Here is a 17,639-nt window from a genome sequence, read left to right on the forward strand (position 1 = left end):
TGGCTGAGGCCAGCAGAGCCTGGTAGAGGTTTCTGGTTAGCAGGTTCTAGAAGCTGCTCAGACAACTCAGGAGCTATGCCCAATGCGCATGCGCATGCGCCAGTGTCTGGAAGGCCATGCTCAACGCGCATGCTTGGCTCTGTGGCACCACAGCCCCTCTGGCCGTGCTCGCCTTCGTCCACTGACGCGTTTGAAACAGCAAATGGCTCTGCGAGTCCCCTGTAATCTGTGGAGTTACAACATCTGTGCCAGTGGCCTCAGTCTGCAACACCAGCTAGTAATCTCGGGACCCAGGGACAGGAGGATGGTGTGCCCCTAGCTAACCTGTACTATGCTATATAGTGCAAATCTGTCTTCACAACAGGCAAACATAAGGGATCATGATGGCGTTCACCAAAGAAACTTAGACGAGTTTCCAAACAGAATGTTCTAGACCGTCTGAGAGCTGTGGATTGCACAGTGCCTCGTGCTGCTCCTTTGCCGCATGGCTTATGTGTGTCTTTGGGTGTGTACCCTTTAATCCTTATAGTGTCCAGAAAGGGTAATGGTTTCCAGTCTCTACAGAGTGGGTGAGGAACCCTGCAAAGCTTTGACAAGGCGTGGCCACTCACGGTTACTGCCAGGGGTGACAGGCTGGGGGAGAGGGTAGCTGTCTAGCACCAGCTCTTCCTGGGACTTGGACCGAGGGCCGGGGTGGCTCATTCATCTCCCTTCTAAGTTAGTCTAGTGTGTAGAAATCAAGGGATTTGAGGGCTGGCAAGACGACTCAGCGGGTAAAGGCACCTGACAGCAAGCTGGTTGACATAGAGCTTGATCACCACGACCCATGTGGTGGGAGAGAACTGATTCCCACGCAGGCGCACTGTGGCACCTAGGTCCCCAAATAAATAAATAAATAAATAAATAAATAAATAAATAAGTGTGATTTTTAAACGTTAAAGAAATCGGGGGGACCTTGTGTAACAGCTCAGATGCCGAGTCTTAGCGGAAGTCAGCATTTGGAGGATGGAGAAGGCCTGTGGGTGGTGGGCGCTGCCCCAGAAGAGGGGCTCCCTACACCTGTGGCCCTCCCTGTATCTTTTCAGAGAGTCTGCTGGTGGGCAGAGAGTGACTTCCCCATGCTACTGTCCTACACACTGAGAAACCGAGTCCAGAGATAAAGATGAAGTTTAGGTGGGGGGTTACAAGGCGCAGTGTTGGAGGGACGGGGTTGGAGCCCCTTGCTCCAGACCGTTTTGCCCACTTACGCACAGTCACATGGGCCGTTTTCATGCAAGCGTGTAGTGTGCTTTGAGGGTGCCCATCCTGCACCCCGCTCCCCTCTCTTTCCCAGCCCTCCTACCTCCACCCACCAGCTTCATCCCCTACAGTCTAGGCCTCGACCATTTTTGCTTTCATGTGACCCGTGCCTCTCTGATTTTATGTATCCACAAAATCTAGGAGCTACAAATGGGAGAGAATGCATGGCGTTTGCCTCTCTCTGAGACCACCTTCACTTGCTTAATGCAGGAGCCTGTTTCCTGCCGATGGCATGTCCTTCTTCCTTACGGCTGAGAGCATCCCACTGTGTGTATAGATCACGCTTTCCTTCTCCCTTCCTCTAAGGCTGGACACCCAGGCCGGTTCCTTCTCTCAGACACTGAACGGTGCTGCAGCCAGCCCTGACGTGCAAAGATCTCTGGGAGGCGCTGACTCAGAGTCTTTTGGGTGAACACGGGAGAAGCTGGTCTTGTGGTTAGTTTGATTTTGTGTTTTTGTGAAGTCTCCAGGTTTTCTTGAAGTCGTGCTATACACTGGCTGTCCAGATGGTGGCGGTGCAGCGCCAGCTTCCTCTCCTTGTTTCTCTCCGAAGCCCTCTTCTCACTTCTTCTGTTCTTTCCTTCTGCCTTCCTGTTCTGCTCTCTTTTATCCTTTCCTTCCCCGATGGCTCCCCTGTGTCTCTATGTCTGCGGAGTGGTCATGGGTGTTTGTGTCCTCTGTCCCCTGACAGTTAGTGCCCTGTTCTCAGGGCCCAGAATCCCGGTGGTGCATCCCTTCTCCATCTGGGGTTTATGTACCCTGCAGAAGAAGAGACCCCCTCCCAGAGAGCCTGACTTCTGAGATTCTGAGTTTTAAATTTGAACTCTAATCTAGAGCCACTATCTTTGCTGTAAGAAAGGGGCACGTGGTAGGTTACCTCAGCACAGAGCAGATTCCCAGGGGGAGGATGTGGATCCAGTCTGAGTCTGTGGGAATGGAGAGAGTCCCCGCTATAGACTGAGATCGCTGGGGTGCCCTGTACTGTCCCCTCTCTGTCAGACAGCTCCGAGGGGTGCCCTCATCTTAGAAGTGGGTCATTCCAGACCTTAGGGCTTGGGCAATCCCTAGGGGATCCTGGGAGTAGACTTCCATGACAGGCACAACATCGGCCTGTGCCTAGGACTCGGGCTACTTCTGCTGCCCTGTGACACTTTTCTGTCACGCTCGACGGAGAGCTAGGGACACGAAATGACCTCGTCACCGGATGGCTGCACCTCCTGCACGCGGGAGGATGATGAAGTCGGCCACCCTGCTGCCACTGTGGCTTCTCTTTCCTAGTGCTTTGAGCTTTGACATAAACTCCCCAAGGGGCTGGGTTTGAGGCTGGGCTTAGACTCTTGAGCCCCTTCTCCTGAGCGGCTCTCAGCTAGGGGGAGGAGATATGGAGGAGGCCCTGCCTGACGTTGTGTAATTGTGTATATGCTGAGGCCTGGGGAGCCTGGGGGAATTGGTCAGGGAAGGATTCACAAATGCAAGCTGACATTTGAGAGACATTTTAGGGTGCAGTGTGATGGGCAGTGAATATTCTCGAGTGTCTAAAATAGCTGTGTGTGCTGGGGGTGGGGAGCCATGGAGAACGGCAGGGGCTTTGTGTGTCTTGATGGAAGGGAAGCTAGAGAAAACAGCAGGGGCTGGGCTGGGAAGAGTGGCTTCACTGTGGACTCAGCTGCTTCACGAGAGGCAGAATGTTTGTGAATCATGGCACCCAAAAGGCAGGCCTTCATGTGTCTACACGAAAGGTGCCATGTGTGTGCTCTTTAGTGTACACAGAAGGCACCGTGTGTGTGTTCTTTAGTGTACATGGAAGGCACCATATATGTACTCTTTAGTCTACATGGAGGGTACCGTGTGTGTGTTCTTTAGTGTACACGGAAGGCACCATGTGTGTGTTCTTTAGTCTACACAGAAGGCACTGTGTGTGTGCTCTTTAGTCTACATGGAAGGCATCATGTGTGTGTTCTTTAGTGTACACGGAAGGCACCATGTGTGTACTCTTTAGTCTACATAGAAGGCACCATATATGTACTCTTTAGTCTACATGGAGGGCACCATGTATGTGCTTTTTTTTTTAACCTGTCCAGGCTCTCAGGGATGTTATGACTATGGCCTTGACATTACCACTGTGGCTAAAGATGGTTAGCACCTGCCATTGGGCAGGTGACAAGGACACAGTCTTGTCCTTCTGCTTAACAAACCTCCCTTGGCCCCTGTGTGGGGCCTTCCACTGGTCTCCTGGTGTGGTTTCATGGGAGGCCCCAAGTTCCACACACAGGCTTCCAGAGATGGGCAGTGCAGTGCGTGGCAGGGTGGGGGATGTCACATGTTAGCTGCTGGGGCTCCTCAGACTGGACCTGCCACCTGCTTAGTTTCGTGGCCTTGAGTAGCAACATCATCCATGCTCCTTCCTCACCTATGAACCTTGTCCTCAGTTTCCATCTGGAACAGTCTGCAAGGACCTAGCTGTGGGTTTCCAATGCTGGCAACATTTCTGTGGATTCCTTCTGTGTGTGAACTCTCTCTTCATTCACATCCAGGTGCACGGAAATGTGTATGGAGAGCAGAGAACTGCCCTGGATGTCTCTTCCCTTGGACACCATCCATTTTGTTTGTTTGTGCAGGGTCTCTCCCTAGCCTAGACATCACCAGGCAGGCCAGGCCGGTCAGGCCAGCAAGCCTTGGGGATCCACCTGTCTCTGCGTCCCCAGGACTGGGAGTACAATTGTTGAAAGATCCCATGCAGAGAGACCCTTACTCAAGTCTTGGGAAATCGCGGACCCCAGACACAGAGAGACCATTTTGGATGTAATAAGCAAAGGCGAGGTTTATTACGGAGACCTATTACAGAGATCTCCGGGCCGACACGTATCCCGCGCAGGAGACAGAGGTGTCGGCCCCGAAACTCAAAAGTCAGAGGGTTATATAGAGAAGGCTAGGGGGTTTTGGCGTGGTTACATACAATTGGCTCATTCAAACATAGCAGTGAGAACAAAGCAGAAAGAGTACGTGTTAGAAGTCAGGGGCTTATCAGGGTCTGGAGGATGGCCCTGAGTGAGCTGGGGGGAGATGTCTTTCTGCCAGACGTCCCATGAATCAGTCCCATTAACTCAGGCTGGTTCCTGCATTCCTTTTCTTTATGGCTTGCCAGTCCTGCCTGGACAGTGTTTCCTGTGCTCCTTTATCTTTATGGCCTGCTAGTCCTGGCTGCAGGGCTTAGCCCTGGGTCTGTGGCCTTTTGGGATTTAATCTTTTAATTTTTATATTTCCAAACCTAGAATTCGTATAATTCTCTTTTCATTGTGTATCGCCACATCTGGCTTTTTTATGTGGTTTCTGTAGACTGAACTAGGGTTTCCTCAAGCATGCATGGCGAGCACTTTGCTGACTGAGCCATCTCCCCAGCCTCAGTCCAGCGATGCTTCAGAGTTCTTTGAGCTGCGTTTACATGGCCTCAGACCTTGATGCGTCTTCGCAATCCACAACGCTCACTCGTGTCCATTTTCACAGAGCATCCCCAGAGCCTCTGGCCCTTAGGTCTAGGAGAGCTCCCTGGCTGCCCCCACATGCCTTTCCTATCTCCCAACTTTCTGGGCTGTGAAGGCAAGTGCAGCATTGCTTATGTTTAGGTGGTTGGCCACATCACAAAAAGATCAAATACCCTGGTGTTCGAGAATGCATTCTGTCCCAGTCCTGGAAAGACAGGTCGAGTCCTAGTGGCTGAGCAGCTGACAGGATGGTCACAAGTGACATTATTCTTAGGAGGGATTTCCACACTCCACCCACCCCAGGCTCTGTTCTCTTCCCCACTCAAACACCACGGAGACACCAGAGAATGACAGCCTGTTGTGTGGGTGTTTCCCGTGGGAATGTGTTGGTCCCCTGCCCACTCTCCTGCAGACAGGCTGCCGCAGCCTTTTTTGGGGGGTGCAGCTGTGCAGAGCTGGTTTGGTCAGATCTCTGTTTACCCAAGAGATGCCACTGACTGGCAGCAGCTGTCTTGAGCCCAGGTCCCCTTCCTCAGGAGGTGGCCGTGCAGTGGCTGAGGGCTCTCCCAGAGGTGGGAACTGGCTGCTCACCTCAGAGTAGGCCTGCAGGGGACGGTGTTTCCTTGGGAACCGAGTGGGAAGAGATCCTTGTCTTGAGGGCATCGGGCCATCGATCTCTGAGGAGAGTCACGGCTTCTGTTCTCCACACACTTCTGAGGTGCATCAGGTCTCGCCAAGGCTTGCTAGCTCAGATGCTGACTGTGCTGGCTGTGATCCCTCCCGTGTTAGGCAGAGAAGCCCCTACACTCAGATACAGATATTTCCCCTTCTCGGGATTGAACCGTGGCCCTAAAATACCATGAAATCCCCAGGGCCCTCACTTTATCATTAACTCTTTTCTTGGCACTCTGAGAGCCCACACTGGCTTCCTGCCTGGGAATGTTCTGCATAGAGACTTTACAACCTGAAGTGAGTGCAGTGGGCTGGTAAAGGCTCCTGGGAATCTTGGGGTGGGTGTGGCTAGCTGGGTTCCTGCGCAGAGAGTGACAGTTCACAGTTTTGTCTTCTTAAATGATTTCATAGACTTAGAGGGCGCCGTGGGGCCATCTCATCAGGTACAAAGGAACAGGATGCAGATTAGCCTGATCTGGTCAGTCCACCTATGTCACTGCCTCTGCCTTCTTGCCTTGGCTCACCCAGGGAGAGGAAGGGAAGCTTGGCCTTGGCTGCTGTTCCTATGTGGGTCTCCAGCAAAGTCCTGTCATAGGCTCTCCCTGCTGCCTCCAACAGTCCTGCCCTCCTACTGTTGGCACCATGACTGTCTCTTCCAAGTGTGTGGTCAGGCCTTGGCTGCTCCCGTTTGACTGGGCTCCCTCTGCCTTCCCTGTTTTAGCAGCACCCATGTCGCTGTGTGGCATCCCTGCCATATTACATATTCCAGAGGGAACCGGCCTGGTCCTCGCCTTCATCTGGGTTCCCAGTGTCCTTGAACGTCCACCCCGAGCATCTGCAAACTTCTTGATTGGTTTTCCCCAGCTGAGGACTGATTCTTATCACCAAAGCCAGAGTTCACCGTCCTCTCTTATCCAGCTAGGCCCACATGGAGTGCGGTTGGCTTCTGGGTTGACCGGACTCAAGCTGCTCCCACAGCAGTTCACTGCTGTAGGCTCCCTGCTAAATGGGCTGACCTCACGGTGAGGTCAGAAACCCATCCTATAGACTCAGTCATAGTCTGCAGGGTACTCTGGGCCTGTGTCCTCATCCTGTGTGTCATATGTACTGGCTAGGTTTATATCAACTTGATACAGCTAAAATCAGCTGAGAGGAGGGAACCTCAATTGACGAATATCTCCGTAAGGGTGGGCTGTAGAGAGGCCTGTAGTGTATTTTCGTAATTAGTGATTGTTTGGGGGTGGGTTCACTGTGGGCAGTGCCAGCCCTGGGCTGGTGGTCCTGGGTTCTGTAAGAAAGCAGGCTGGACAAACCAGGGGAAGTAAGCCAGTAAGCAGCACCCCTCCGTGTCCTCTGCACCAGCTCTTGTCCTGCTTGAATTCCTGTCCTCACTGCTTTTGATGATGAACTGCTCTATGGAACTGTGAGTGGAATAAAGCCTTTCCTCCCCAGCTTGCTTTTGGTCATGGTGTTTCATCACTGCGGTAGTAACCTTAACTGAGACACCATACTTGAGTGTACAACGTTCTAAGATATATGTTTAGTGCCTACCTGTGCCCATCAGACATCTCCCACCTCAGTAATTCTATGTCTTGAGAGTAGAGTTCAAATTAGAAAAGATCCCTCATGGATATGACCTTGCCTGGATTTTGCATGCTGCAGATGGGTGACGACAAGGGATAGGCCTCAAACTCAGCTCTCAAGGCGACGGCCAGGGTTCTCACTCAGTCTTCCTCTCTCCAGACGTGTGCAACAGCACCAACCTTCCAGAAGTGGAGATCATTAGCCTGCTGGAGGAGCAGCTGCCCCACTACAAGCTAAGAGCGGACACCATCTATGGTTATGACCACGATGACTGGCTGCACACGCCCCTCATCTCCCCAGATGCCAACATCGACCTCACAACCGAGCAGATCGAAGAGACGCTGAAGTACTTCCGTAAGTAGCTGGCGCCATCTGTGGGCACGGTGATGTGATGCCAGGCCCTTCCTGTGCCTCCTGGTCCCGTCTGCTGTGAGTAGCTCTGGACCTGTTGGCTATGGAAGGGTAGCCAAGAGGGATGTGGCCTTAGGGGTTAGCCGTGTTAGGGGTCTTCTTGGTCTGTATGAGTTGTGGGGACCAAGCACTTTCATTTGAAACGCACAGAATGACTTCAAGTTATTCTCGTATCCCTTCTTTTCCTGTTTTAAAAAATAATAACTTGTATTTGTTGGGTAGAGTGACTAGTGCTCTTAATGGCTGAGCCATCTCTCCATCATTTCCCTTCTAAACCCCCATTGAGAGTGAATTTGCTTGCATTTAAAAACCAAATATTACAAGGAAATCCAGGCGGCTTCCATCAATGTAGACATAGCAAAGCCTGACTGTGCAGAAGCTGGGTAAGCCAGAATTCCAGGAGCCAAACGGTTGCTGCAGTGTAGGGTTACACCTCTAGGTGGCAGAGCTGCTTCCTGTCGGGTGAGCTTATGCTTAGGGGAACCTGGAGGTGAGGAGGAAGGGAGGGCGGGCGACCTGGGCAGTCCACACAGTCTTTATGAGCTTTCCTGATAGCCTGTGTCAATAAGAACGGAAATAGAATAATCCAGGCCTAGAGTATCTGGTGTGCCTCATAGGTCAGAAGTTCTTCGTGAGTCAGTTTTGTTTAGCCAGGGTGTCTGCACTAGCTAGGAGTGAGTGTGGGATTGCGCATGGAAAGTCAACTCGCTTGTCTTGTCGTTCTGTGTTTTTCTACTGTGGAAGTCCACAGTATAATTTGAAACTATCATTTGTGAGAGAGTCTTCACGTGGCTTGTTCTTCTGTCTGCGGTGGGAGGCTCCTGGTTCCTCCTCACGCACATCGATTGGCCGTGGCCATGCGCATGCGCAGTGTAATTGGAGTGTCGTTCACCATAGTACCAAACCATTTACAGGACAGCCACAGAAGTGACTCGTCACATCTCTATGAAATATCTACAGGCAGGCAAAGCTGCTTTGATCTAGCACCAGTGCACAATTCCTATGGTCTCTCCATCAGGAGACTCAAACAGGGATTGTCATTTGTTTTCATACATGTAAGAAAACGCAAAAGAAGCCCTGTTAGAATCCCCCCCGGGGGGGGGTGCCACAGCGTAAACTACAACTTGAGGAGCTGCAATGACCACTTAAAGGTGCTTAAGGTTGGGTGCGCCCAAGTCTTCTTGTGCATTATTTCCTTCTGCCGATTCTGTGCTTAGAGCTAGGTGCTCTTTGTCAGTGTCTGATATCTGGAGCTGGAGAGGTGGCTCAGCAGTTAAGAGCTCTCACTTCTCTTGCAGAGGACCTGAGTTCCGTTCTCAGCAGCCACATCAGGAACAACTGCTACATAGGAGTGGATGCCCTCTTCTGGACTCTTCGAGCGCTGCACTCACACGTGCACACACCCACATAGACACAAACACATAGAATTTTTTAAAATAAAAAATAGCAATATCTGTTCATTGAACAACTAGGTATTGACTTTGAAATGAAAGACGTAAACTGAAACTTAACCAACCCCAAAATGGTCTGTAAAGAAAGTTTAGAGTTTTATGAAGTAGTTATTTCCGATAACTTCCAACAGAAATGTAACATTGTTTTCTGTGGTCAGACTGGAAGTCTAGGCTGGGTGTCAGCAGCTTTGTTACCAGTGGAGGTCAGAGATGCCTGGATGCTGTGCAGCAGTGGCTAGACACTAAAACCTGCCTGTAAAACCTGTCTCTGCCCATCACTCGGGACAGATGCTGGGTGTTGTTCCAGCACGATGCACCTTTTTTTTTTTTTTTTTTTTTTTTTTAATATCTTCGTTAAGCAGCTCTTACATCAGCAGCTTTGGTTTGCCTTGAGTTTTCAGAACCGCAAGACACAGCTGTTGCTGTTTGCAGGGATAGAAGTGCAGGTGGTGCAGAGAGGCAAGCCCTGCTCTGTGCCTAGTGGCCTGAGTATTTATTTATTTAATCGTTATTTGTTTCTTTGTTTATCTTCAAGGCAGGGTTTCACCGTGTAACCCTGGCTGGCCTAGAACTCAAAGATCCGTCTGCCTCTGCCTCCTGAGTCTTAGGATTGAAGGTGTGTACCACCTTCTGGACCTACTTCTTTTTTTTTAATTTTTAAAAAAGATTTATTTATTTATCATATGTAAGTACATCATTGCTGACTTCAGACACACCAGAAGAGGACATCAGGTCTCATTACAGATAGTTGTGAGCCACCATGTGGTTGCTGGGAATTGACCTCAGGACCTCTGGAAAAGTAGTCAGTGCTCTTAACCACTGAGCCATCTCTCCAGCCCCCAGCCCTACTACTTCTTATTTATGTTTTTATGTGTGTGTGTGTGTGTGTGTGTGTGTGTGTGATATGTGTGTTCATATATGTATATGCACATAGAGACCAGAGGATGGCATTGTCCTCTATCCATCTCCAACGTACGTTTGTTGCTGGTTTTTAGTTGTCGTTGTTTCTGAGATAGGGTCTCACTACATATCCCTGGCTGGCCTGGAACTCAGAGATTCACCTGCCTCTGAAGTGCTAGCATTAGAGGTGTTTACCACCATACTGCCTCACCTTACATTTTGAGACAGGCTGTCTCAATGTACTCCGAATTCAGTTACTCAGCTTGACTGGTTGGTCAGGAGCCCTCAGGAACCAGAGCTGGGATCACAGGGCACTCCAGCACGCCTGGCTCCTTTAGTGCATCCCAAAGATTGATCTCCAGATCTTCATGTTTGCACAGCAGGCGGGTTATACATGGTGCTGTCATCCCGGCCCTGTTTGGGTTTTGTGTATCTGTTTACATATCTGTATCCCAGGAGACACGTGACTCAGCACAGTGAATCACCACTGTCAGGTCACTGTGGGTGGCTGAGAAGACATTGTCCACTGGTTCTCTTCTAGGTCTGCTGTGGACTTTGTGTAGAGCGGTGTCCACTGTTTCTGGTGGAACTGGGGATACAGGGTTCCCTAAGGTGAGGAACCGGAAGGGGTAGTTACGTCTTACTGTAAAACCAGAGTAGGTGCGTCCTGGCCACCCCACTCCGGGTGGACTTCCAGGCTCTGCCTCAGAACCTGGCCCTCAGCTGATGGGAGGCAACACTTCCCCGTCTTCCTTTCTGAGCAGGACCTCCTTCCACACTGACATTTTCAGAGTCTCTTCAACACTTCCACAGCCAACTTCCCATACGTCTGAGAAACGTAGAGAGCGAGAACGGCTTACAGTCCATGGGCACCCGAGCGCGGGACATTTGAGGTCAGATGGCTGAGCAGGAAGTAAGAGTGATCCACGCTCAGCACTTCCTGTGTGCAGGGCCTTCTCACCCACGCTCCTGCTGTTCCTGTTCTATAGCCGAGGGAGGATCCTAGGAATCAGAGACGTTAGGGAGCAGCCCTAAAGAGACGCAGTGAAGAGAGATGCTGACACTCTAGCATTGGTCACTTGGTCACAACCCATCCATTCTCAGCAGGGAAAAGGGGAGAGAGATTCAAGGTTAAAGCTCACCTGATCAAACAAACAAAAAACAACCCACCACCACAACAAAATAACCCAACAACCCTGTTCCCCCAGACCTTGGCATTAGGATATGTTAGAAGCTTATTTGTTTATAAGCTATATAGTCAACAGAATTTATTCTCCATGGCTCACAGAATGTATGGTGCATAGCCTGAAACCACTTCATGCTCTGACATCCAGTTGCCTCCTGTGATCTGATGGTGACCTGTGTGCAGTAGATCAGTCATGTGACACTCAGCGGCATCCAGCAGAAAGGTCCCCATATTTGTTCTTAGGTGCTCCTGTTGGTCCTTCTTCCCTGGCCTCTTGTGGTTGACACAAATTGATCCAAGAAGGAATTCTCGGTGTCACACCCAGATCTGATGACTACCACACCTCAGAGGTCAACTGGGAAAGGGTAGGCCCTGAAGCAAACAGGTTTTAGAATGTCACCCCAGCCTTTGCTTTTTGGTGTGTGGTAATCCAGCCAGCCAGTGTGTGCAGGGTGAGGTAGGCGTTCTTCCAACACCAGAGTTCTTGCCTAAGGTTTTCTAACTAGGAAGGTGGGCACATCTCTATTGTTTAGATCTTCATGTCTTAACCCAGGGCTGTGGGATGTGCAGGCTGGTGCTGAGGGAAGTAAGGACAGTGACTTCTCCCTCTGAGACATCATTCTTTCCTCTGTGAGGGTTCCTACCAACACATTGACTATGCTACCAGGCTTTCAGTAGAGAGCACCTTGGAGCAGGTCCTGACAGAAGTACAGGCAGCATCTGGCCCTGTGTTGGCTGGTTGTGGGAACACAAGGTTTGCTGCCCCACTCCCCACCCGCTCACTCCAGCTGATCTCGCATACCGAGGAGCTTCTGTATCAAGAGAGGTATTTCTGGGGATGGTACCAGGGTACTAGTTAAATATGAAGAGCCTGATCCAAGTTTAATCTATTGTGCAATTAAATTGTTTGCAACAGTCACCCCCTCCCCCTCTTGTCTTCCCCTCTTTTCTTCCTCCCCTTTGTTTCCTCTCCTCCTCTCCCTTCTTTTTCCTCCACATGCTCCTCTTCATTCGATGTCCTCTCCTCTCACACCCGCTCTGCCTCTTCAGAGCCTGTTTGCTCCTTGAACTCACCATAGTGGAGGCTGGCCTTGAACTATGGTCCTCTCACTCTCTTGCTGGCATTCTAGGCCTGTAGCACCATGCCCAGCTCAAATGGGTATTTCATACATAGATTTTCCACTTCTCTCGATAGGTTCTTATCTTTTAAAATAGCTAAATGTGATTGTTTGTTTGTTTAGCACATTGTTTGATAAAGCTTAGGGTCTTTTCCTCTCCTTCTTCCTCCACCACCAGATCCTCCTGCTTCTGGGTTTCAGACCCAGGAGCATGGCATGTGTAAGTAGTTTCCTCCCCAGCCCCCAGATTTGGGATCTTGAGAAGTCTTACAAGGTATCCGAGGAAGGGAATCTTTCCTTTACTGTTGTTCGTACAGGTGACCAACCGTTATCCAGGAGGGGATGCTCAGAGAGGGGTGAAGGTACCTCTGGGAATGTGACCAGTCGTTTCAGGATGTGTGTGTGTGTGTGTGTGTGTGTGTGTGTGTGTGTGTGTGTGTGTACAGTTAACCAAGAGTGTGTGCGCACAGGAGTGTGTACTCACAAATGCACACGCACACACACACAGACTTGGGGGTCAGCGAAGAGGGCAGGAGTGTGTACACACAAGTGCATACACACACACACACACACACACACACACACACACACACCCCTTGGGGAGTCAGTGAAGAGGCCTTGCAAACTTCCCATGAGCAAGGGCTCTCCCCGGGCCCATGTCCCTCCATATTAGCTGGCTCAGATGTCTGTAGGAATCGAGAGTGAGAGTAGTGTGGCTGTGCTACCCTCTCATTCCAAGAGTGAGCCACTCGAAGTTACGGCAGCCACACCCCACTGCGGGCCTGGGCACTGGTGCGGGAGGAGTGGAGCTGCCTCTCAGGGAGGTACGTGTGTGAGTGCCTGGCTGCCTTTGGACCGCTGGGCAGGGTTTCTGAGAGCAGTGCATGCCCGTGGTCTCCCCTCTCCCCCCATCATCTGGCATCTTCTATCTTTTTCGATCCAATCGGATTCCAACATTATCTTTTTCTCCACTCAAGAACAACACGGCCGGCAAGCTGTGCTGTACAGATTGCTTGTGTACAGATCTTCTTGTGTTAACTCAGCAAGCTTGAGACAGACCCGGGCACAGCTCGGGTAGGAAACTGACATGACAGCTCAACTCTCACTCGCTCGCTCTCCTCCCAGGCTGCCTCTGTTCAGCAGGGTTTGTGCGGGTGCAGAATTAGGGGATTTTTTTTTTTTTTGAGCCTGTGGTTATGAAGTGGTGGCATCACCTGCGTGTCCTGCTGGTCCTGGGCATGAGATTTCCCCCTCCCCCTCCCCCCAGACCTTCTGTGCTGACAGGTGGTGACCTCAGACCTGCTTAGGCTTCTTACCAATGCCAAGATACCTCCTCTTCCTGGCCTTCTGGGGGGGTGGTGGATACTGATGACAGCTGCCACAGATCCAGGCCTTGGGCTTTGCCTTCTCTGAGCTTTCAAGTCCTCTCATGAATGGTAGCTTCCACCCTTGCCTTCCCTGGTGGCGGGGCTGCCTGTGCCTGGAGTAAGGAGGGACAGTTGGCGTCGAGCTGTCCCTTGCAGACTGCCTGCTGTCATGAGCTCTCACTGGCTGGCAGTGAAGACTGGAAAGAAAAAGCTGGAACGTTGTGCGGAGTGACAGCTCTCCAGCCAGGCCCTCCCTCTCTTCTGCCTCCAGTCTGGTCGGCAAAGGTGCTGGTGCTTTTTGAGGGCAGGGAATGTGTTTCGGAGAGGGCTTGAGATCTGCAGCAGGGCTCCTGTTTAAACAGGGTTCTTCTCTGTGCACGGGTGTGTTTACGTGTGCATTTCTGTGTGTGTTTGAGTACGCGTTGCTGCACGTATGCATATGGTAGGGTGCTAAGAAGGCAACCTCAGCCATTCTTCCTCAGGCTCTGTTCACAGATATTTTTGTTTGAGACATGGTCTCTCGTGGGCCTGGAGCTCACCCTATATACTTGGCTGTCTGAGCAGCGAGCCCCGGGGACCTGCCTACTTCCTTCTCGCCAGGACTCAGTGACAAGGGCAGGCCACCATACATGGCTTATAAAAATTGTTACATGCTTGGTTGTTAATACTTGCATGTATGTGTGTGCACCATGCATACTTGGTGCCCGTAGAGGCCAGAAGAGGTCATCAGATCCCCTGGAACTAGACTTAGGGACAACTGTGAACCATGGTGTAAGTTCAGGGAATTGAACCCAGATCCTCTGAGAGCCTCTCTCCAGCCTACTCACCCTACTTTTTAAGCTCAGGTTCTGGGTATCAAATATGTCTCCTTGTACTTGCTCAGTAAGTACTTCACAGACTGAGTTGTCACCCCACCCCCAGGAGTCTTTCCGCTGTTAAAGGAGTTGCTGTCCCCTAGTTGTTGTGTTAGCTCTCCAGCGCTCTGAGCAGATGGCCACAGGGCGGTGACCTAGAGCAATAGATAGGGGTTTAGTTCTGGTTCTGAAGGTCAGGAGCCCGGAGTCCAGGGGGCCATGTTTGCTCCTCCAGGGTGCTCTGAGGGAAACCTTGGGGCTTTCACCAGCTCTCATGACTCCTGGGCTTGGGGACACTGCTCCAGCCTGCCCTCCTGTGACTTGACACTTTCTCTTTAAGGAATCTGCCATTGGATTTGATCTCCTTTAATTTAGGATGATGCCACCTTGAACACTTAATTTAGGCCCATAGCTTCTTTTTTTCCCCTTTGGAATTACGTGTTCTCCCTCTGGGTGGGAGCATGTGTGTATGTGTGTGTGTGTGTGTGTGTGTGTGTGTGTGTGTGTGTGTGTGCGCGCGCACACGAGTGAGTGCTACCTGCAGGAATCAGCTTTCCCTCCGCCGGGTGTGTCCCACTGATTGAACTCAGGCTGCTAGGCTAAGAGGCAAATGCTTTTACTCACTGAGCTGTCTATCTGTCTTGCTGGCTCAGGAGGTAAATCTTCAGACTGGTCTTCAGTCCTCAGTCTGGTGTTCTCCGAAGTGACACAGGGTTTGCACCTAGCTGCCTTGGCATAGACCACTGTCCCAACCTCAGGATACCCTGTCCTAGAATCCACATCCAAGGTCTGTCCATGTCTCACTGTGTGCGACTGGGAACTGAGACTGTGAACTGGGTCTATTGCACTTTGTCCTCAAGAATTCACCCCACGCCACCCCCAGGCAGGGCATTCTGGAGCCTTCTGGGTAATAATCCATCATCTTGCTGCCCTGGGTCTGAACTTCCTCCTGTCTGGGCGTCATTTACTCCCACAATGCCAGGCTTCTCTGTTCTCGGTACCTGTGTCCTCATCCACATCCGGCTGTGGTAGTCATTGCCACCCTGCGCAGAGACACAGTGAACAATGCTTCAGTGCTCCCAGAAGGTTGGGCGGCAGGAACAGAGCAGCAAGGCACACCTACCCAACTTCCCGAGGTGGATTAAAATAGCTCCCGTTAGTCTCTGCCCTGCGTGTACGAGCCGGCGCGTTCCCTGCCTGCCTTTCTTTGGATATCCACTGTGGCGTCAAGGCTTTCGAGCACACCTATTCCTTCTAGGTATGTTAACTGCATTTTCTGTACCAAACTTCAATTGTCACAACTTGGTCCAACTCGTCTAAGCTGGCTTTTTTGCCCACCCTCCTTTCACCTGGGCTTGTGCGCCGTCATGGTTCCCCCATGCTCCAGGCTCTGCAGGGACCCTGTGTGTTCCCTGATCCCAACATGGGTGCTGAGGTGCCATACAGGACAATCCCTGCTAGGCCTCCTTCCCTCCGTGCTCCCACTTTTCTTCCTTTTCTGTCTGTGTGCGAGTGAGTGTGCGGTGTGGTACGTGCATGTGTGTTAGCACGTGTGTGTGTGTGTGTGTGAGTGTGTGCGCGCGCTCATGTGATAGGTGCACACGCGTGCGTGAATGCATGCGTGTTAAGACCAGAAGTTGACCCTGGTTTTCATCCTGGTTCAGTCTCCACTGAGTCAGGATCTTTCACTGAACCAGGGAGCTCACCTGCTTGGCTAGTCTAGAGAACCACCTTGCTCTAAGGATCCCCTTTCTCTTCCTTGAGAGTGCTGGGGTTGTATGTGGGCCGATGCCTGGCTTTCAGCTGCATGCTGGGAACCCAAACCCTGGTCCTCATATTTGCACCGCAGGTACCTTACCACAGGCCCATCTCCCAGCCCCTTGTTCCCAGTTTCTTAAGCATGAAAATGATTTGGACTCGGTTGTGGTTGGAACGGCCTTGCTTTGCTGTCTGGCAATGTCTGTTGCCCACAGCCAGCTGGTCACCACAGCCAGCTGGTCACCACAGCCAGCTGGTCACATCCTCTGTGCTGCTGCTGAGATCCATACGCTTGGCATCGTGTGCCCTGTGGATGCTTCCGAATGGTGTGTCCTCCTCATCTGCCTGATCATAACTGGGGAGCTGCACTCCGAATTGCTCATGCTGGGCCATTTCCTTTTCTATAGAGGTAGTGATGAGGATGCTGGAAGCTAGCACGTCTGCTCACTTGCCTAATCTTAAACTCATGCCGAACACAGCAGCATCCATCACCCCTAGCAAGCCCCGCCCCGCCCCGCCCTGCCCCGCCCCGCCCCGCCCCTTAGCAGGTATTGGTATCCCTTCCACTTAGCAGGTGACACTGATTGTCCAGCAAGGTCTGAGACGTTGACCAAGTGCCTGTAGCTTCGTTGGAGATTTCTCAGTCTCCCTAAGGAGCTTTGCTTCCTTGTTTCTTTATTTCTTTAGTTACTTGTGTGCACACGTCTGAAACTTTACATGCCTATAGAGTCCAGAGATCAACACTGGGTGCCACCTTTTTCTCCACCTTATTTTGGGAGACAGGGTCCCCCAAAGATAATTAAAACACATATTTACAATTTCAGAATTTTTATGCAAAAGCCTTTGTCGCTGTTGTTGTGGGAAGACATTTTCGATGGTCAGACTTGGAGATCAGAGGATGGAGCTAAAGGCACCTAGTACGTTTAGGTCAGGGTGCTGCAGAATGTTCTGGAATGCCCAGAAGAGCCTTCCAGAAAGAATTCTCTAACTCTGAGTGCTGGAGGGGAACATATGCCTCTGGGCTGGAGTTTGAAGTTACAGTAAATCTGGAAAGATCTGTTCCATTGTTCGGTATATCAGTTTTATAATGAAACATTTTAAGCATGCCAACCACTTAGAATTAAGTCTATTCGATGTTTTGTTTTGTTTGTTTTTTAATGAATTCCTTGTGCTTTTGTAAGGACTCTCAAAGCCCCATCCTTTAACTCCATCCCCAGGGGCATCTGCCTCTTGGTAGCTGTTCTTGATCAGACACCTAAGGGACAGTAAATTAAATGGCACTATATGACACGGGGTCCTTTATGTTGACATTCCCCTCAATTCGTACGTTGCTACATTTTCGAGAAGTTTGAATAAAGACACAAGCATAAATAGTAATGGAATGTGAGTGAAAATGTTTTCATTTTCTGGGTCATTCATTCAGTCTCCTTTAAGTGGCTGTTTTAAATTTTAAAGTTAAGAAAAAAATTAGGAAGGGCCATTAAATGTTTTAAATTAAGGAAAGAAAACCAAAAGACAATCCTTTGCAAATTTTAAAAGGCCTCGGTTTTTAGATGC

At 50.7% G+C, this 17,639-nt stretch overlaps 1 protein-coding gene across 28 annotated transcripts in view; it reads left to right on the forward strand.

Annotated features, from left to right (window-relative positions):
* The window catches only part of Trak1 (trafficking kinesin protein 1), a 154,683-nt gene that overhangs the window by 77,597 nt on the left and 59,447 nt on the right, over positions 1 to 17,639 (forward strand). For all 28 annotated transcript variants that reach the window (XR_015626747.1, XR_015626746.1, XR_015626749.1 and 25 more), the window contains 1 exon segment: positions 7,197 to 7,391. Coding sequence is in view for 4 of the 28 variants with exons in the window: in XM_087562515.1 (XP_087418641.1) it covers positions 7,197 to 7,391 (195 nt within the window). In the remaining 24 variants the exon portion in view is untranslated.

This window comes from Rattus norvegicus, chromosome 8, assembly GCF_021556685.1.
Source record: "Rattus norvegicus strain SHRSP/BbbUtx chromosome 8, alternate assembly SHRSP_T2T, whole genome shotgun sequence".
NCBI lineage: Eukaryota > Metazoa > Chordata > Mammalia > Rodentia > Muridae > Rattus > Rattus norvegicus.